Genomic DNA, 22,864 nt, shown 5'->3' with positions numbered 1-22,864 from the left:
TATATTTTTGAGAAGAGGGAAAGTTTGTTTACAAATTAAAAATAAATTTGCATATGTGCCCCGCCCCTTTTTTTGCTGTAAAACTTGTAAGTTATGAAGTTTGCCATGACTCCTTAAAAAGTCCTTAAAAACTCCTTGCTTTTCATTTTGAAAATTTTGTATGAACCCTGTTCAAGAATTGTGCATTATCATTGAAATTAAAGCTGAAGTTCCTGAGGTTGAAAAAAAATCTACAGAGAGAAGAAAACAACCCCTTCCCAGTGCAGTCTTAAAGCGTGGGCCCACCCGGGAGTGGCCTGAAATCCTCAAGAGTAGAGGGGCCTCACAAAAATGAGATCTAGTTAAAATTTTCTAGAATTTACTAGGTAGGGCCTCAGAAAAACCACTTGGCCCGGGGGCCCATGATGCTCTTAAGACGGCCCTGCCCCTTCCCCAGGGCTGTAGTGTGCTTTTTCGGGGACAGTCTTTTCTTGGAGTCTGCTTGAAATGGTTATGCTCAGAAAAAGGAGTTACAAGCGCCTCCCCCTCATATGGCTCATGGCACCACCCAAGTTGCCTCAGAATAGTTACTGGCCTGCCCAAGTTGCAGGACCCGGTGCTTTAGCTGTTGTTTGCCTGCCCCTTCTGTTTCTTAGTACTGGGTCTGAAAGGGATAATTTCAAATGAAGTTCATGAGTTTTATAAATATGAAAGAAATCATATGGAAATGTCACTTTAATTGAACCACTTTTATTATCATATTAGCCAGCACTACACGAATTTTACCATAAAACTCATTTAAAATAAGTATGAAGAAGATAGTTCCTTTGTGATGAGTATCCTGCATCACAAATGATGATGTTTTGCTTTTTTAATGTTTTTAAATCTCTTAATTAAATAAAACAAGTTGGATTTTTATGCTTGTTTACAAGTTAAATAGCAGTAATCCCATTCTATAAGAAGTTTTGACGACTTCGTCCCTTAATATCCAATCAAGAGGGGGAAAGGGGCAATCACCACACCAAGAGTCTGATAATATGGTAGAATGAATCTGTCCCATATTTTACAGGACAGTAATGACTAGCAAAAAATGCTTCCTCTGACACATCACTTTGGATTCATGCCTGGGGGGGGGGGGGAGGCGCTGACTACTGTTTCTGCACCGGGAGCCACTAGGTCTAAGACCGGCCCTGAACTGGACTGTGGAAGACTCCCAAAAAAAAAAAAGAATGTAATATGTATATTGTGAGGAGAGCAGAAAAGAGTTATCTGTGGTTGCTAAGACCCTATTTCGGCCAAAAATGTTTTTAGTAACCAAGACATTTTTGTCATTTTGCTTTGGTTTGAGTCAATCTTACGGGATACTGAAATAGTGTGCTATGAAAAAAAAAATTATTTTAAAATTTTTTCAAAAAAAAATTATAGGGATTTTTTTTATTATGCCATGATTATGTTGTCTACGGGGGTACCCTCCCCTCCCACTTTTTCTAATTTTTAGAGTGGGAGCCCTGCAAATGAGAGAAGGTCACCAAAAAGTCCTCAAATTTTGCTTTTGGTATTTGGTAGACACCCTGTATGAGTGTATACTTGACTATATTTAGCATTGAAAGTAACTAAACCTGGTTGAACTGATAAATTTAACTTTTTTAGTGAACCCTGAATCGCATATGCTTTTAAAAATCAAGTATCAGTTTGATTTACAGGAGTACCGGTGAATGATTTAAAAAAAAAATTTAATTTTCTTCAAGATTAGACCCACTTTTACTCAAAGACTTGGATAAATTAAAATAGAATAGAATCACTGATGCTAAATTGCAAGATAGCACTCTACTAGAACACATGCATTTTGTTACCTATTCTTAATTCCATTGCTTATTTTAGCTTTTAAGTTATGTTCTTTTGAATGCACAATTTTTACATTTTCCCTCTGCAGAAAGACGTTGTATACAAGAACATGAATATCCATTATTGGTTAGAGTTATGTTGGGTGCAAGTGAAGATGTAGCTAAAGTTTTCATCCTGAACAAGCATCAAGCCAAGGAAATAACTACTGAGGTATTCAATTGTTTTCCCCATGAATCAAACAATATGGAGCAATAACACGTTCATTACAATATGGCTTACAATTAAAAATACCAATTCAAATATGTTGAATAATACAGTTGCATGAATATTTATTTTACCACAAAGAAAACCAAAATTTGTTTTATATATTTGTTAGGGAACATTTTGTTTGAGCAGTGCTTTACTGCATTACACAATAGTGCAATGAAGTAATCACTTTTACAGGCATGAAACATATAACTGTATTTTATTAAATAACATATTCAAAAACTAGTTGTCCCACACTTGTGCGGTCATCTGGTAATTGTAAAGTAGTTATACAGCCTTTATATCAAAATGCCAACACTCAAAAATGTATGTAAGGGATGTTAAAATGGTTAAAAAGAAAAAAAAGGGAATTACTTTAAAGTAATGTCAGTAGTCAAATTATTACAGTCCTATGTGCCGTACAAATTTTTTGAAATCATGAACAGTAACATGTTTCCTAACAAGTTAAGCTAAACACGTTGTGTTGAAAATATATGTGTTGCTGGCAGAGCATTAACGATATTTTTTGAAGTAAAATAAATACTCTTTTGAGAAGAAGAAAGTGCTTTTCTCACACTCTCAACATTGAGAGAGATTGAAAGAGGCATGCCCTAACAAACTTGTGTTGGCTAAGATGATTTCATTTTTTATTTCGGTCTCTTCAATTTTGCAGCCATTTTTGAAATGGTTTCAAAGTTCTTTTCCTATGCTTCCATTTTTTTAGAGCTGTTTGGGTAACTTATTGAAACAAATAATGTCAAGATTTATAAAAAAATGAGTTGATCAGGAAAGCACATACTCTGATGAAGTTAATACTGAAATGTACAGTTCGGTCTCTAAATATTGTGTTTTAAAAGAGATTTTAAAAAAAAGGATAGAGAACTCGTCTAAAGATGGAAAAAAGATAAAATTATTTATTTCATTAATACTGGAATAATTTATTTTGTTATTGCTGAAACATTTCATCGATTCTGGAATATTCCTTCATTAATTCTGGAATCTTCTTTCAATAATTCTGGAATTATTGCCTTTATTAATTATTATTTCTTTCATTAATTCTGGAATTATCTTTTATTAATTCTAGAATTATCACTTTCATTAATTTTGGAATTGTCATTTTCATCAATGCTGAAGTTATCCCTTTCATTAATTCTGGAATTATCTTTTATTAATTCTAGAATTTCTTCTTTCATTAATTCTAGAATTTCTTCTTTCATTAATTCTGGAATTATCTTTTATTAATTCTGGAATTATCTTTCATTAATTCTGGAATTATCTTTCATTAATGCTGGAATTATCTCATCAATGCTGAAATTATTTCTTTCATTCATTGCTTTAAACTCCTATTTATGCATAAGAAAATAACGGAGATTGCACCGATATTCACACTGAGTCAGGTGATCTTCCAAGTAATGATGTTGCGGACAACATTCTCAGCACTGCCAAGGTGAAAACCGCTGACGTCATACACCCTCCAGTAATATAAGCTTGATGCCCTGTAATTTTTCATGTTCCTCTTGAAAATTAAATCTGTCAAACCTGAACAGAGAGAAACTCTTAGGCACACACATAATCAGGGTGTCTGCCACCAGGGGGCCATCTTAAGAGCATCAAGGGGCCCCCAGGCCATGCCTTAAGATGACACTGTCTACATATATCAAAAGCAAAATTCTGTGACTTATTGGTGATGTTTTCTCATTCAACAAAATGAACCATGCTGGACTGTTTCAGTGGTTCCCAAACTGTGAGTTGCGACCCCTAGGGGGTTTGTGTTATTAAAATATAGAGGTCTTGATGAAATAGGGGAACGTGAGTGAATTTACAAAATAAAAAACTTTCTATAAGAAGTCCATTTTAATTTTCTGCAACTTTTGGCGAGGATGATGATGACGTCAATACACACATATATATATATTGATCAACTGTAGAAATCTTTGATGCTGGAGGGGGAGGCTGCAATCCCTCTTTCATGCTCCCAGGTATATCCGCCCATGGGAAGCACTGTCTTACAGCATAAACAGAAAGCAAATTTCTCCATCAGACTCAAACCTAGCTACTGAGAAAGAAAGAAAGGACTGAGGCAATTTTATTTCACTTAGACCAAATTTCTTGTTATCAGATAATTTTTGTAAAATTCACTTTAATGAGACCCAATACATGTTTCATGTAAAGCGGTAAAATGTATTAAGCAACTCCATTTAATGATGTCCAACTGTATTTATTAGCAGTTTGTTAATTTTTGCAGCAGTACAGTCATTTTGTGCTCACAATGGTTTATTCAAATGAGATCTAGTAAAGCCAGTTATATAAATGAGAATTAGAACTCAGCCCTAAGTGGCATCGAAGCCGGGAGTAGCGTCGTTGAAAACGTGTCCTGCAGATGCAAAACTACTCAACACACTTATTAAGTTGTGTGCATGACAGCCTGGTTGCATTGCGATGCATAGCAATATTGGGTTCAAAATAGAGCAAAAGGGCCTAGAATATTGTTGAATGCAGCAAGGTGTAAGCGCTCAAGCAGTTTTTTTTTCATAGGTTCAACAATCAGTGTTCACTGTCGAGATTGGCATGTTTCTGTTGGAATCGCATCACCAGACAGTGATATGCCTCAGAAGAAAACACCATCTAAATAGAATGTGCACAAATGAGAGTGTATTTCTTTATTGATTGCATTACAGTGCACAGACAAAATGTATCACACAGGTAGAAGGAAAAAATTAGAGGAAACATTGCTTATATATATATATACGAAAGTAGAAACCATAGTGTGAGAGTACAAACATAGTGCTGGCCAATTTTCCAATTCAGAGGGTCAGTGCTCCATTCACTCATGCAGGGAAGCATAGTGGGGGGTTGACCGCTCCAGCCCAGGGGCGCAAGATAACTCTTATTTTTTTCTGACTATAAATTCACTATACGGGGGCCCATGAAAAATCTAGCTTAAGCCTGCCACAGATCTAAACTTGGGGGGGGGGAGCCTGCTGCAGTATGTAGGGCCATTGGACCAATCAAGGGCCCTTCTAGAGGACATATTTCACATATTACTTTTTCTTTTCACATTTTTTGAAGTCCAATATCAGATGCTTATTATTTACCCCATGATTGGGGTAAATTGGCAAAGATTGATGCGATTAAAAAAAAAAGATAATTTAAAAAAAACACTCACCTTTCTTTATTTGCGGGGAAAAAAATTGGTGTTCTTTCTCATGGCCCCCACAATGGTGGGGCTGACAGAGCACTCCAGTCCTTAGATCTGAGACAATTACCATCATTGTTTTGTTTTCTCATGTTATAATGTTACTGTAGTGCTCCTTCCCTCCCCCCTCCCTAACTCTGGCTTTAAAATCCACTAAGATCCCAGCCTAGAGTCCTGCTCCACAATGTGAGTATCATGTCCTTTCTCATATGGAAACGAATACTGTTCCCAAGAAGACTGTGGTCGTCCATCAACCCTCCCCCCCCCCTTCTCTAGGAAATATCTTGACTTTGAGAACACTGCTTCAGACTAATATCAGATGTTGAAAGGTCAAAAGGTTTACAAGCAAAGAAAAAAATACAGGCTACACTGACAGATACATTGTTTTTTCTGTTGCTACTCACTCATCCATTCCCCTTCTCCAGGAAAAAAAGGAGAAAATAAACTGAAGGGGAACGAAAAAATATTGAATGCCACAGCTTTTCAAAAGCCTTTATACAGGAAAAAATCTAAAAAACAGCTCTCTTGAGAATCATAAAAATCTCTGACCTTTGCTTGAATTTCATGATTTTACGGGACTTCTGTGTCCTTTTTTCTCATTTCGTTACTTTTCCATGATGGGAGACACCTGTTGATTTTAAACATCCAGGTTAAGAAAGAAAATATTAATAAAGAATGTTCTTTCAGTCATACCATAATTTCACACAACAATGGTTCAAAATAATTCTATTTTCTACATTAATCATCATAACTTCTGTATTGAAGCTATTCAAAAAAAATTTTTTTTGCTGATATTGCCTGTAGGAAGATCAAGCGTTAATATTAAACACTTTTTTATTCCTTATGCAGCTCAAATATGGATTTTTTAAAAATTAAATTTTGGACCATATTTGTGTTCTGAAGTCCTAACTATATAATCCATCAAATATTTTGTGTTATAAATCACTTGCGAACCTTAGTTAAGAGAATGTAATACAACCATATCATATATCTATCTTTATCCTCTTTGCTAGAAAAAGATGAAGGGGTTTTTCTTAATTCGATCTCTAAGGGGGTCAAAAATAGGGGTTACTAGAGAAATAACGCTAAAACATCATGAAATTTAGTCAGAAGTTTTGTTTCATAATGTAAAGACCAACTATGAAGGGGTTTTTCGAAATTCAAGTGCTAAGGGAGTCATAAGGGCAATCAATAGGGAAGGTTGTATGGAGAAATCATGCCGAGCCAAAACCGCTGAAGCTATAAATATGAAATTTGGTCAATATTTTTATATTATAATTCACTGAGAAGGGACTTTCCAAAATTCAGTCCTCTTAGTGGGGGGGGGGGGTGTTCAAAGGTCATATGGAGCAATCATCACTGAGCCGAAATTGCTGAAGCCATAAATGTGAAATTTAGTCAATATTGTATTTTATAATGTAAATACCCGCTAAGACAAGGTTTCTGAAAATTCATTCACCAAGGGTGTCAAATGTTACATGGAGGAATCATCAAGTAATTTCCGGATTACCAAATCCACGCAAGTGATGCTGCGGGTAACAGCTTGTGGTCCATAAAAATAGTTTGACTATAATTGAGAGCAAAGTACAATTTTCTATCATTTTTCCATGCATGCAACAATAAAAATGTTTATTAAACATATGTAAATACTAAAGTTCCTTTAATGCAGAACATCAATCGCGCAGAACAGTTTGTTGTAGTAACTTGTAGCCAATAAAGTTCACAGCTGACAAGATAATGTGAAAAACATAACCCCCAACTAATAGCTGATTCGCAGGAAAGTTATTGGAGCGAGGGCATCCTAACTACATCTCCATATTACACTATCTATGCTCTTCGCTTTACTAATTATAGTCCACTAGATGTTAGCATTTCGATTATCAATGTTTTAGTGAGCACTGGCATTTGGACCATAGTTGTGGCAAATTATGGTGGTGCTTATGAAAGAAATTGTTTATGTGAATTACATAATGACAAAAATATTATTTCAAAAGTAGGCGAAAGGGATCAAATAGTAGTTCTACCAAATAACCGCTACGAGAAATTGTGCTCAGATACAAAATGTTATAAGTCACTTTTCCCAAAAAGTTGAGTTGTTCGCATTTTCCAGAGTCCCGTTCATTAAAATTTTGGAAGGTGGCAAAATTTCATCTTTTTCTTTCAGTTTATAAGGAAACAACAGGCAAATTGTTATAAGTCAAAAAACCACTGTATTGCATCTTGGCAAAGTATTATTTACAAATTTTCTATTGTGAAATCTTAAAAAAGTGACATAACTTTTTGCCATTTGAGCACAGAACTTATGATCACTAGTATTACTAGTTGTGCCTAAGAAGAAATTAGATCTAATTCCTCAGGCTCACAGTTGAGAAAAGTCAAAGAGGTAATGAAGCAATGTCTAACTCTCCTTGATAAAATCCAAAAGAACAATTTGCCATCAGGTGCAGTTTGCTTCTAAATTCATACACTTCAAGAAGTCTATATAAACTTACTCAGGTTTGGTTTTATGATTCTTCATAAGTTTTATTATTAATTCCTAATATATTTGTGGTATTTTGAATGTTTGATATGATTTTTTTTTTCAGGTGGCACAATACTTAAATTTCTCAGATGTAGAGCTTAGATCTTTTCTACATAAATTTCATGAAGAGGAGTGCAGAGAAACTCAACAAGTTGTCATGAAGTAAATTTTTTTCTCTTAAATATGTATATATTGGTTTTGTAAGAAAAACTGTTATATCTTATATAACCATGAACATTCCAATTCATGTTATTACAAAAGCATACTACATACTATGTAGGACCAGAAGTCACTAGACTTTACTAAAATTCACAAAAATTTAACATCTTTTCGTCAGCTTGGTCAATTTAATCAAATTATGTATATTCATGTCATAAATTTTCATAGGTGACTCTGTTATCTTATTCTTCAGATGTCATTTCAATCATGACATACAGTGGAACTTTGGTTAATGAGTGGTTCGGTTAACGAGCGATGGTTCACATTACGAGCAAAAATGTTGAGGGTTTTTTCATTTATTTTCACGTTATCACAACTGAGCTGATGGTTTTTTGCTTTCGCTTACACACGTGTTATAAAATAAAATTTTTGGGTAATATTCTCCCTACATTCTTCTCCGTTAAGCATGCCTCAGTTGGAAAATTAACACGTGCAAGTGTGAATATTTATGATATGAAACTAGATGTAGCATAGCAGCGATGCGTATGTGCATTGTGCACTTGAAGGTTTTTTAAAATTCTGCTTGGAAAAAAACTGTAGGTGGATTGAATTATTGAACGTGATTTTGAGGGGGCTAGCTCACGAACAAGAGCCATTACTTATAGAAGATATTTTGTGCTTAGGGAAGACCATGGACCGGAGGAATCCCTCGCACACACATAAAATGAGATTAGAGAGATGTGTAGAATGTGGGAATCTCTGTGCGAAACTCTGTGGAAAAGAACCACCCAAATAAAGCTGTACAATGTGCAAGCAACGAATCTCTCCGACGAACACTGCAATTTACCATTTCCCAGAAATCCTAAAAAGAGGGACAAGCAAGTGTCATTGGATAAGGTTCTTTTTGAAAGTCACACAAAAAGAATAAGTTTGCAAATAACAGCGAGTCTGTAAATTGTCCTAAATGATAGTCGTCCTCTCTCTCTCATCATTTAGAGTAAGTAAATTTATAAACATTATCATATTTGTATGTTTATTTATATTATATTTTACTTTTATTATGTATAATTATTATTGTGTTTAATTATTGATTGAATGTCGTTTTTATTAGTCATTTTTATGTAAATGAATAATTGTGGAACAAATTATTCGAGTTTCTATTATTTCCTATGGGGGAAGTTTGGTTTGAATAACGAACTGTTTGGATAACGAGCACAATGGCAGAACAAATTAAGCTCATTAACCGAAGTTCCACTGTACTTGTAAAAACAGATTAACTCATTTTCCCATTCAGGTGAACAGTTTAACCAGCAATGGCTTATCAACTAATATCAACATGCAAGATTTATCTAAAGAGTTCTAGGACTGATGTTAGTACAAGTGTCGCTTGCTAATTAATTGGTTCAGCGAATTAATCGCCTAAGACGAAATCCTATAAAGTAAGTTGAATTTAACATGGGTAAAATAGAAATAGGGGGAGTTTCTTCTCTCAAAGGGATAAAAGTAACTCTTATCACAGCGAAACAAATTTTTATAAACTGATTTATAATTCAAACTTATTAACAAATCTTGCTAATCAAGGTTATATGTAAATTTAAAGGGTATTTAATCATTTTTATTTCTGACTTTCCCAATCAGATGATGAATGGGCTGATTCTAATGAGCACAGATCTTTCCTCTTCTGAAGATCTTGGTGTGGTAGACTGATAAAATTTTAATGAAACAATTGAGATTCAATTGACGCAGCATTTTTCGTTACTCTGTTAAAAATGCTGTAGTAAATACAATTTTTTAGGTTCAAAAGAGACACAGCAGTAACTTTATAATTGGAAGTAAGAGGACAGGGGGATCATATAAGAAAATAAATTTTTTAATCTTTGCACATAAAAATAAATGAATACTTGGCCCCAGTAAAATAAATGATATACCGTATATACTCGTGTATAAGCCGACCCCCCCCCCCTTCACGTCAGGACCACCAAAACCGCAATTAATTGAAAACCCGTGTATACGCCGACCCCAAAAAATCTGTGTATTTTAGAGGAAAAAAATTCTTATATTTTCATGCAAAATGAATAGCTTGCGGAAACTTAAAATAGAAAATGATTCAAACTTTTTAATCCATTTCTTTTGTCTCCAATCGTAATCCATCATATCATCATAGGGGGTGCGGCATCTTCGTTTTTATCTCCATCTGGGCTGTCATCGCCATTGTCACTTTCAAAGAGGATATCATCTTCAGTTCCATCTATCGCATTGCTGATGCAACACTTTTTTTGAAGGATCGGAGGATAATTTTGGCGGAAACAGAATTCCACGCCTCATGTACTCATTGGTGCATGAGGCCAATGTCAAGTTTTTTCAAGGCACCACTTTTTTTGTGGTTTCTTTATCATCGGAACTCATCCATTCGATCCACAAATTCCTCAAATAGTCTTTGAGAGGCTTGTTGATGCTCACATCTGAAGGCTGTACAATTGATGTTAGTCCACCTGGTATCAAAGACAATGATGTTTTCGACTTCTTTGCCTCAGTTTGACATTATCAGTTCTGTGGGGTTTTAACATATTCCATACCAATAATGCCAGTTTCTTGAACACTGCTACAAAAATGACTACTGATTGCGGGGTCGATATTTTCTCTGAAAACTGACCCGAGTATACGCTGACCCGACCCCCCCCCCCCACACTTGGGGAAAAAAAAATTCCACAAAAAAACTCAGCTTATACCAGGTGTACAAGTATGAAATGCAGATTTTTTTTTTTTTTTAAATACGTTAAATTCGGAAGAATGATAAAAAGTGCTTTATGCAAAGTATGCTCTATTGCTTGTTATACATTTCCCTCATCTTTCCTGAAATTTGTGAATACCAGGCCAGTAAAAATCTTCCCCTTTTGCTGCGAACCATTCATCGAGCTATTTTTTCACATCTTCGTACGAACCAAAGCGTTGCTCAGAAAGTGCGTGACCCATCAATGCAAACAAGTGGTAATCGGAAGGAGCCAAGTCTGGTGAGTAAGCCGCATAGGGTAGAACTTCCAGCTGAGTGCTTCCAACGTGCCGCGAACTGCTTTTGCTGTATGTGATGGAGCATTGCACATTAACCATTGAACATTGTCAAGGAGCATTTCACGTCATGGGGCATTGCGATTGGAAACAGCTTGTTGACTAACGCCCAATTGCTCTGTGAGTTGTTTTTGTGTCTGTGTAGTATCATCTTTGTCCAACAATGCTTCCAATTCCACATCTTTTTTTTTGGCGGTTTTCTATGTTCCTTGTCTGCAACATCGAAGTCGCCACTTTTGAAAAACCGAAACCATCATTCACACGTATCTTGAGATGGAGCATGTTCACCATAAGCTTCTCGAAGTAATCGGTATGATTCAGCAGCAGTTTTCTTCAAATGAAAACAAAAAAATTAATGCTGTCCGTGAATGCTCTTTGTTCAGTATAACTTTCGACATATTGAACACAACAATACAACACTATGCACACACTTTTCCAATTTATCACTCATGCGCATCTGACACTTGTTGATGACACAACAAAATGGCGCAGTGTCAAATCTTTATATCACAAACTGCATTGGTGCACCCTCTGTTTTCTGAAATCCACATTTCATACTTGTACACCTGGTACACGAGTATATACAGTAACTAGAATGAGCACTTATTTAAATACTTGTTCTAAATAAAAGTATGTTTCTATAGCCACCAGTTCACAAGTTACTTGAGGTAAAACAGACTTGAGTTTTCACCTTGTATATTTCTCGGTTAAGTTTAAAAGTGTTGCTTGAGCAACATCAGTACAGAAATTCCAGCATCTCTGGCTAATAATAATTAAACATGACATTTCCAAAATATATATACAGACAATAATTTGTTATAATTACATTAATTTTTCCCCCCAGATATGAAGCCAAAAGACTTTGGATCAAAACTAGAATGAACGAACTGAAGTCACAAGAAGCAGGGTTATAGCTTAGTTTTTACTTTTTGTATTTTGTTTTCAATTATAAACGATTGCAGCAGCTATTTTTCACCATACAATATTTTCAAACTATTGATTCATGTGATATTTACATGATGTTTTTATATTTAGCATTACGTATTTATGCAGAAATTCTGATGTATGATCTGGTTTATAAGAATGTTGAAAAGAGAGAAAAAACCACTAATTTCATTTTGAAATCCTAAACATGGTATTTTTTATGAAAAAAAAATTCAAGAATGCATTGACAATTAGTTTCTGATAACTTTCATAGGAATCAGGAAGACTGTTATACCTTGGAACATTAGTTTTCACCCTTTTTTTTCTCAGACAGTTTTTACCATAAAATTTCAATTGTAAATTTTTAGTATCTGTATACTGTATGAAACATCACATAAAATCAAATTACCTTTCTTTTTTACTTATAATCATAAAATATGGATTTTTAGAGAAGGCAAAAAATATTCCAAGGTATAACATGTATTTTATATCTTGAAACATGTATTACCTTGAAAGAAGGTGAAATTAAAAAGAAAAAACTATAGATATTACTGGAAAAAATGTAATGGGTATTTTTCATGAAAAACACATAAATAATGACACAAATACGATTATTAATATATACAGGGTTTTTGAGAATGTGACATGTTCTGCCAAACAAAAGGGTGTGATAATAAAAGGGTGGCCCAAGTAGAACATGAACCACTCTACTAACCCTGTCTTAATTTGAACTGTTTGAGTTATGGTGTGGATAGTTGATTATGGAAAAAAAATTCAAGTCTGAAAAAACCCAAATTTGTAAAGTTTCTGAAAGACCTACAGCAAACTAAGCACATATATTGAGAGCAGAAAAAATCCTGTAAAGTGACATTAATTTGATTAAAATATCTGGATTTAATGGCTAGCTACAAGTGCTGAAAGATTCGTAAAATTCAAAATAGAATTTTTGCCAAAATTTTTCATTTCCAATTATACGCAAACACCCTACTAGCTACAATCGGTAAAATTTACCAACAACTTGTCCATTGCACCAGCTTTCGGAAAAGCCTACAATAAACCATATCATTGTTCTGGTTCAGGAGAAATTTAGTCTTTAGTTTTCAATACATCACTGAAATCTCTCTGTGCATTCGTTGAAGTAATTTCAGTAGGGTTTGGCGACAGTTCAATTTTTCACATCACTAATCACTTAGCACTTGAAGCTCGCCATTAAATACAGATATTCTGTAGATAGAGGTAATGTTCATTTTATGGGATTTTTCTGCAAAATCAAATTGTCACCAAAATCTGTAACCACCAAATCTGAATTTTCATTGAATACCTAATTCAGCAAATGTTGATTCCAATGATATATTGCGAACAAAAGACTGAATTTCTCCTGAACAAGAATGCTGATATGGTTTGTTGTAGGCTCTTTTGAAAGATTGTAGAATGGACACGTTTTTGGTAAATTTGACCGATTGTAGCTACAAGGGTGTTTGCAGAATTGCTGATTGAAAATTTTTTTTGCTAATTCAATTTTGAACCTCGTCAACCTTTCAGCCTCAAATATTTGAGGTCTACATATTATTTGGATATTTTTTCAAACACAAAGTATGCTTCTAAGATCAATGGTTTGTAAGTTATTCCAGGATAAAGGGACTTCCCTGCACACCCTGTAAATCACCAAAGCAGCATATGAATCTTGCCTTATTTCATTAGCTAAACACTGTTTATATCAAAATTAGAATTTTCCTCAGACTCCAATCTAGAAATCACACGAACAAAACTTTAGGTGCCAATATACAGTGATCTTTCACTCATGTATCAGTGGAAGAGAACAAGAAAAAAAGTTCAAGTGCAATGGGTGTATAAGTGAAAATGAGGAAAAGAAATGCACTAAAAAATATATATAGCATGATAATCGGTATATCCAAGTACCAATGTAAAATATAAGTGTTGACTTTAATTGTGAAATGTAAGAAAATATTTCTTTATTGAAATCTATATGCCCTGTGATTAAAATCAGTGTATGGTGCATTTTAATTTTTTTTTTTTTAATAATTTGTAGTTGAAGACTGTTTTTGTTGCTGTCTATCCCAGAAAACTGTATGATTGGAAGAAAATTGTAAAGTTTTTGTACGCAATCACAAAGAATTTCTAGTGCTTCTAATATTTTAGGAGATTTTTGTGAAAATTATCTTCCACATCAATCTCTTCATTGTTGTCATAGTGCATTTTCTTCAGGATATGTTATAGTTTTTTTAACTAAGTCAAACATCATCAACCCATTCTAAAATGTAGCAAATCTAAACAAGTTGGAATGACTAGGCGAACTCTACACAGTCTTTAGCAAAAACGTAAATATGCCACCTTTCTAGAACACTTGGCAGACTGCAATGTCTTATCCCTATCACTATTCTCTCATCACATCAATTCAATTAACCCGTTTAGTTGAAATTCCAAGTACCCATGAAGCAGTATGGTTTATTGATACTGATAAGCCTCACAAGACAGTGGGTTATGGATAGCAGAATCTCATCTCGAGTTGTACAGCATGTAAAAGAATCACAAAAAAAAGGATTCCAAAGAGAACCTACTCTGATTGATCTCCATTATAAACAGCATGCTGTCGATAGGTACAAGGAAAAAAATGACTTTTTTAGCACAAATAAAATAACTGGCTATTACCTGTGGCTTCTTTTGCGTGGATTTGGTTATCGGAAAATTACTCACCAATGATTCCCCCCATACAACATTTGAAACTATCATGATTCCCCTTGGGGGTGAATTTTCAGAAATCCTGTCTTAGTGGGTGTGTACATTATAAAATATAATGCTAACCAAATTTCATATTTATAGCTTCAGAGGTTTCAGCTCGACAAAATAATTGCCCCATATAACCTTTGCACTGCCTTATGACCCCAGGGCCGCAATTAGATGCTTGGTCACCCGGGGCAAGTGTGCATTTTGGCTCCCCCTTGTAATGTTAAAGGTAAGGTTTGAGAATGAAATTTGCACCCCCTCTGGTCCAGCACCCAGGGCACGTGACCTGCCTGCTCCCCCGTAGTTGCAGCTCGGCATGACCCCCTTAGGGGTCAAATTTTGAAAAACTCCTTCTCAGCTAGTCTTTACCCCATGAAATAAACCTACTGACCAAATTTCGTGTTTATAGCTTCAGTGGTTTCGGCTTGGCATAATTTCTCTATATAACCTTTGAACCCCTTTAGACACCAAATTTTGAAAACTCCTTTCTTAGCTAGTCTTAATAATAACCTCAATAATTAATAAATAACCTCAATAATTTCCTTAATAATTAACCTCAATAATCAAAATTTTCTGAGACTCATAACTGAGAGGTACGCCTCAAAATGAGTCACAGAAACGAAAAAGTCCCATAAATGGAAGTCATATAAATGAATAATAAATATCATTATTCTCCTATATCTTCTGCCAGGAGTGCAGAAAATCATGTATAAATGAGAGAGTATATAAGTGAGAGTTTATTGTACGATTTAACAAATACGGCTTATAATGAGAATATTGCTATAATGATTGATTTATAAGTGATTTTCAAATAGCTAATGTTGAAGATACAAAAAATATCTGGTTATAGCAAGATAAAAACTTTGAAGGTTTTGCTATAACGTCAAAAAAAATCTCTAAAAAGATCAATTTTTCTTTCTTTCCCTTGAAAAATCTAACCAAAAGGGATTACTATCACTTATATGCACATGGACTCAATGTTTTTAGGCTTTCCCAATATAAATGTGGGTTATGTCACAATTTTATACAACTTTTGACTCTCCCAATAATCAAGAGATCACAGTCACCCTGTCAGTGCTTATTTGACAAAAAACTGGAAGTTTAAAATTTTTTCCAAATGCCCGAACAAATCGTGTTGAGAAAACTTTCTGATAGGCAGGAAAATGTTAAGGAGTCAAGGAAACCTGCACTAAGAATTTTATTTATCAAGTCGGTTGGTTAAATCATTCTAAAAAGATGAAATGATATTCAAAAACATTTGCATAGAATGTTTATCAACTGCTGTGAGACAAAAATCAATTTCATGACTGGAGTCCAGTTCATTTGCTAATATTAAAATAAAATGATCTAAAACACTATTTTAATGCAGATATAGCAGAAGTTTCATAAATTTTATAACCTGACAATGCGCAAATTTCCATTTTTTGCTCTAATAAAAGTAACAATGACTATTTCTCCATGATTGTAAGCTCTCATTATAATGAATTTTCCTGAACGATTTCCTAGTCACCATGGTGATTGACATTACACTAGTCCTTCAATATGCTATGAGATAACAGATGTTCTTTGTACCCCATATCAAGTAAACTCAAGTTATTTAACCGAGTTATAATTTGGTTCAAAAAATATTATGTGCACGCTATTTTGAAAATATTGGAATTGAAAAAAAAAGGTTATATGGCAGAACTTTTCTTATTTGGTCTGATCCAACTGTGGGTGAACTGGTTTGAAGAAAAATGCAGATAAAAGAAAAAGGGTGTTGAAACTTTGGGGTGGAATTAATTATGTACTGTGTGCATTGCATTGGCATACGCAAAGGGGAATTTTGGGGTTCTAACCCTCCCTTGAGCCGAGATTATAGTGTTATTTTGCAGGGAAGAAAAAACGTAAGCCCCCCCCCCCCTCAGAAGGAAAAAAAATCTGAAATCCCCTTGAGAAGAAAATTCTGTGTACACCTATGGTGCATTGTATATTGAACTTGTTGAGTGGTCATAGGGAAATATATTGTACTGCACAAGTATAAAATTTTCAACGATTTGGCAAATGAATTGCAACTAAAAATTAAAATGGCATGTTCCGGGCTCCCACTCAAAAAATTAAAAAAATATAATAATCATAGCCTTATCACAAAAAATTTCAAATGTATTTTTTTTAAGTTAAAAAAAATTTCACAGTACTATTTTAATATTCTATAAGATTGACTCAAGCCAAAGCAAAATGACAGAAATGACTTGGTAACAAAACAATTTTGGGCCAAAACAGTGTACTAGCAACCACAAATAATTCTTTTCTGTTTCTCCTCATAGTATATTACATAATTTTTTTCAAGGAGTCTTCAAAAGTCCAGTCTGTCAAATCTTTTCATTCTATGCACGGCTAATTACGAAGATACACAAGTTTTTTAAGAATGACACTCCTTCGAGATGACTTCCAAAAGCACAGTGCAAAATTTGTTAATTACAAGGTCCAATGTAAATAAGGGAACTGGGTGATTTTTTACTGTACTGTCCATCCTTTTTTAAAGGGATTCGTTTACATTTTACTGTTCAATGTTCCGGCATGATTGTTTTCGATAGATGATGCACTTTCATTTCTAGCTTTTTGCAGAATTTTGTAAACATTGTTTATACTTCTGCAGGTCCTAAAAATACAGAAGACAATTGGATGCTATTGGGTAGCATCATAGTCACAAACATAGAATAGGCTTATGTATCCAACTGCTTTGTTATGCAAACTGTGGTTTCACCTATACACAAAATCTGCACCATAATTTTGAATGATGAATAGTAAATATGAAATTATTTTTTCCATCCAAATAGAAGTTTTTAATGACTACTCAAAACACTAACATGAAATGAGTTTTGAATCCTCTAACTAACAAAAATGAATGAACCATATGGCCCACATAAATCCACCAAATAACCTGAAAAAAAAATAACTTCGGCTTTGGCAGAAGCATTAACTGCAATCTGCTACATTTGTATTTTTTGGAAATATTTCGATGATTCCCTCTTCATTTAAAAAAGTTATATAAATGTTGTTGACAAAACGTAGGACTAAAGTAGGATAAGTGGGAGCCCTGCCTATTTTAGAGAGCTAATGAGGATCTACATACTTTAAATTACTATATGTACGGGATGGTCATAAAATAACTTCTCTGATATATCAGCCCCTAGCAGCCACAAAAATCAATAAATGTGAATGAAATTTGAGATATAGGTATTTCAAAGTATGTGCTCAAAAATGAAAAGAAAAACAAAACTTAGTTCTCATGGTTACAATCACGCAACAAAATTCTGAATAATTCAAAAGGCAACATTAACTTTTGTGCATTGCCAAGTGATTGCACAGAATAAAACCATCAATGACGTTGGAACGATACCTGTAGCACCATAAACACTGGCGCAGGATGCAGGCAAAGATCTCATCATGGGGCTGGTGCGCAAACCCCTCGGCGGGGATTTCCTATGGTAGTAATGTGATCTGCATTAGTTGTTTCCACGTTTCTTTGCATTTATGATGCTATAGGTACCGTTTCAACACAGCCATTCATGGTTTTATTCTCACTGGGCTGATCACTTGGTAATATTCAAAAATGAGTGTTGCTATTTGAATTTTCTAAAATTTTGTAGCTGTAACAACAACTGGAAGAGCTATATTTTTGTTTCTTTTTTCATGCTCGAGCACATACTCTATCCTGAAACACCTATATCCTGAATTTTATTCACATTCATTGATTTTTGGGGCTGCTAGAAACTCATATATTGGCAAAGTTATTTTATGAACATACTATACTATAGTAACACAATAAGACCAGTTAAATCATAAAGTAATGCGTTTTTAAATCATTTTCAATGCTGGTTCAGCAAAAGAGCCGCTGTGGTGGTCAAGTGGTCATAGTGACAGAGTCACATCGCAAAAAACCGGGTTCAAATCCCACAGTAGCCACAGTGACTCCCAACTTTGAGGTGGGAATGTGAGCCGATCTCCCTATTAAAAAGACTTGGCACAGAGAGCAAAAACAGGCCTACAATGATACAATTATTCACTCGTAGTTTGAAAAAATGATGGCAAATTGCAGCACTATAACAAGCATTACACAGAAACAAGCATCACGTTAGGTTTACAATACATACACGCACATTTCCCAGCATGGCCATGTCTTTGACAACCTGCTAAAATCTCTTCATTGAGACAGAGCGGCGGGTCATGATTAGAGAGGTTCTACTGTATTGGTATTTCCATAATTAACCCCCCCACCAACAGGTGTATATATACAACCTAGGGAGTCTGTGCATTAACTGCCATGGGCCTATTTATAGGTCTTCACTCTTTATGATCGAAAAAAAGGTGGCAGTCGGGAGTGGATCGTTTAATATCTCATTGGCAGTTAAGGGGTTCAAGTTCAATTCAATCTTAGGTAATTTGGAATCCTCTGTTATACTTGTATTCAATAAGGCATAAGACTCATATTTTTTTATACGATACATCGATAAATTGAAAAAAGTGTGAGCTAGTGCTCGTTCAAGAAATTAAAGTGAAAATGGAATATTTATTGTATTTTAGTTTCATTTTAAGTGCAAAACCACATGAAGTTGACTCACATCTTGGTCTTGATACAGGGACAACAATTAAATCACGTTTTGTCTGCAATCTTTATATTGTACTGTCTTACTTACTTTTCAGATGAGTAACAAACACGACAGGTGAACAGTTTACCTTTGCAGTTTGAACTATTTCTGTATATCGGAGATAATTGGCACCATGCGCCAAAAGGGAAATTTTACAAGAGAGTCGTTTAAAGTGTTTTTAAAGTAAATATCTCTGTTATTTATTGAAATAGGACTTAATGTTTTATACCTATGTGTATAGTGTAACGAAAATATAGCAAATTAATAGCGTTATCTCAATATTGACTATAATGGTCATAATCGGTCCACAAATATTTCATTATTTCAAAATACACTTTTTAGGACGTGCGGTTAAAAATAATATGTATAGATATTATGTAATGCATTATTGATTTTGTTGCTGAGGTACTTTCATATTCGAATGTATGCACCATACATTGGAATTAAATCTATAACATCTACGGGGCCGGAGATTGAGGACCCCCTCCCTTATATGGCGATCATTATGGATCGGAATAGGATACGAATACAGGACAGAAAAGTAAAATTTATGCGCAACTATATACAGTACCACTTTTTTGTCTTTTGTTTGTTTGATTCATTAGTAATGCATGGGAGGGGTAAAAAGTTAGACTGAAATTGGAGGGGGCAGCAAAATTTCTATAGCCCATAGGCGGCAAAAACATAAATACGACCCTGTGTATAGCTAATCACTGCAGCCATTGTATTGCAATATATCATAGCACATTCTGCAGCAAACTCTCTGTATAAGGGAAAAAAAATATCCATATATTATGCATGCAGACACAAGGGATAAAACATATATTTACATTAATCTTTCCGATCCTATGCTTGAGATTTGAGGGGCAATATATTGAGGTGTAATGAAGATTATCCAACATTGAAAACTCAAGAGAAGAGTGAAACCTTCAGTTTAAAATTTTAAAGCATGTAACATCCAATTGTCTATCATAAATCAGTGAGGGACAGTTGTGCGCTTCATTTTTTAAAAAAATTTCAGCAGAAAGATCTGGGTACGCTAGTTAACGCTAATGATTGAAATCATGATTTATATCAGAAAATTTAAATTCATTTTTCATTTATTTAACTTCAATGATGTTGAAATAATTGAAAGTAACCTCGTTTGCCTCCTCACCTCCTGGTTTGCATGTTATTGAAATGTGGCAAAGTTCTTGATTAAAAGAAATATAGAAGATCTGGTAAATATAGACATATGCTGTATCTAGAGATTTACCTAAATCCCTAGATACACAGCAGAAAGATAGCTGCTCTATTATTTCTAGATTTTGTGCATGGAAAACATTGCAGAAAAATATAGGAAGCTAGACTTGGATATAATTGTATTAAATATTTGCATTACAATGGAACAGTAGGGTAGCCCAGGTCAATAAAATACTCGCCTAAAGTAGCAAAAGATGTTTAGAGATGTTGCGAGTTCGATACCTGGTTCATCCTTGTCAGAAAACTTTCCTGACATGGGTACAGCAAAAATGACGACCACAGGGAGTCCTCCATCGAGGGGTTAGCGCACCGACCTCTCGATGAGTATAAAAAACAAGCCTGCCATTCAGAATTGGCAATAAATTGTAGGTCCCGGTCTGGAGGTCTAATTAGCTCTCGTGTGCAGAAAATTACTGTGGTGCGACAAAAATGATCAAATGGAACAGTAGGGTTCCCCTGATAGGAAAATTAGTTTTTGTATAAAGCCTTGAATTCTATATATATATATGCCCTAATCATCCTATTACTATTTAAAATAATAAATGTTCTACCAACATTAATACCATTGGACTTGAAATTTTAATGCCAAAAGTGAAAAAGTCTAAAGTTTGCTCGTTGTCAACCAAAACTCATTAAATCTGTGAAAGAATAAAAAATGTGTAACCCATTAAGCAACATCATGCAAGTCAGAAACACATATTGAATGCATGCATCAATTGCACAAGAAACAATCTTGTTAAAGAGCGTATACACTAGCGCGCCGATCATGCAACACACGACCCCGTGCAGCGGTTCTAATCCGCTCATGGGTACACAAACTTCCTTTGTGTTCGTGGAAAAAACCGATTCCAGGTGGGTCCAGTGAAAACAGCTGAAGAATCGTTCACAACACCATACAAATTACTGAACAACCATTTTCGAATGCTTTCATTGCAAGATCCGATCGCTAGTGTATACGGGCCTTTAATAGAATATGTTTGAAATGCATGTGATACTAAGTCACTGCCAGGAATTTACCTTAAGGTGGGGATCCCCTTATAAATATATAAGCACTCTACAAAAAAAAAGTCCATGAAGTTAATTCAGACTCAATGACCTTTCATGTTTATGTGAGATTTATGTAACATAGATGTTTTGTCATTCATATTTCTTGCTTGTTTGTTTCTTACTGTTTGTTAGTTAGTTTTTATTCATTAGGGCTGAATTAAATTTGTGAGATTAGGTGAAAAAAATATGCATTGTTAATGTAGATCTGCCAACTCTCCATATTTCGGCGGGAGACTCCGGATTTTTAACCCTTCCTCCTGCTCTCCGGATTTTGGCAGAAAATTAGATTTTCTGCGAGTTTTCACGTTGTCGTCACGTCAATGATTATCGTCATCATTAGGGAAAACCTAAGGCACCTTGATAAGGATAGTGGGCTCGTTGGCAGCCATTTTGTTCTCCGGCTGGGATCCTATAGAGTTGCTGCACTCTAAATACTGCCTCGGTAATAACGCCAAGCAGTGAAAAAAAAACCAACAAACCATTGCGTCCGAGACTTCGCATAGCAACCTAGAAGAATTTCCCGCTCAAAAAAAAGAAAAAAGGTGGGGGGGAAAATGAAAAATTTGATTAAAAAGATTTTTTAAAAAATTAAAATAATTTTGAAAAATGAATAAAAAAACATTTTCAATGTTTTCAAATTCTTTTTGTTTTAGACACTTATGTGGTGAAAGCAGTTTTTGCGATTACGATGTAAAAGTCAATAAACACTCCTGAGCAATAATGTTTTGTATTGCTTTTGAATGTAAACAATTTTTAGCAAAAAATGTTAAAATATATTAGTACAAAAAGAAACTTCTTGGTCTCCAATCAAAGGGGGGTAGATGAGTTGATATAAAAAAAATTGCTTATAGGAATAAAAATTTAGATTTCATTATAATTTCCCAAACTTTGTTCCATCTCACCCCCTTTTCAATTTTTTTCTATTATCTCTTCCCCTCCACCACTCAAGAGAACCAATAGGATCCCGTAGCTTCTACTTTGGAAATACTGGATTAAATGAAGGAAATAACTTTGGAGTCATCAGAAATGGGAAATATTAATAATCACTTTGAGACACCCATTAAGACACCTATGCCTCTATATATTAGAAATTTATTTCTGCCAGTTCACACACACATGATAATTTTAGTTTATTTGATTGTCATTTCACTAGAATTTTCTTCAATATACTTCAAGTGCTGAATAACGCACACAAACACAGGTTTAATTATTTCAAGCAATAAATAAATTTATTTGTTCAAAACATTATGCAAACATAATATA

The 22,864-nt window shown here is 34.5% G+C and overlaps 1 protein-coding gene across 4 annotated transcripts in view; it reads left to right on the top strand.

Moving 5' to 3' along the window:
• Positions 1 to 22,241, top strand: part of Rassf (Ras association family member) — a 171,859-nt gene extending 149,618 nt beyond the window's left edge. Inside the window, exons 7-10 of one of the 4 annotated variants that reach the window (XR_016193599.1) lie at positions 1,913 to 2,034; positions 7,852 to 7,949; positions 9,241 to 9,385; positions 11,857 to 22,241. Coding sequence is in view for 2 of the 4 variants with exons in the window: in XM_089239619.1 (XP_089095745.1) it covers positions 1,913 to 2,034; positions 7,852 to 7,949; positions 11,857 to 11,926 (290 nt within the window). In the remaining 2 variants the exon portion in view is untranslated. The remainder of the gene's footprint in view (positions 1 to 1,912; positions 2,035 to 7,851; positions 7,950 to 9,240; positions 9,386 to 11,856) is intronic. The other 3 variants (XR_016193600.1, XM_089239619.1, XM_089239621.1) reach the window with 3 other exon arrangements.
• Positions 22,242 to 22,864: the final 623 nt, after the last annotated feature.

The sequence above is a fragment of the Pholcus phalangioides genome, unplaced genomic scaffold (assembly GCF_987345545.1).
Source record: "Pholcus phalangioides strain wild (caught in Gottingen) unplaced genomic scaffold, Ppha-v1.0 ptg000011l_1, whole genome shotgun sequence".
Classification (NCBI taxonomy): domain Eukaryota; kingdom Metazoa; phylum Arthropoda; class Arachnida; order Araneae; family Pholcidae; genus Pholcus; species Pholcus phalangioides.
Note: the sequence above shows the minus strand (reverse complement) of the source record. Positions and strands in the feature narration are given on the sequence as shown.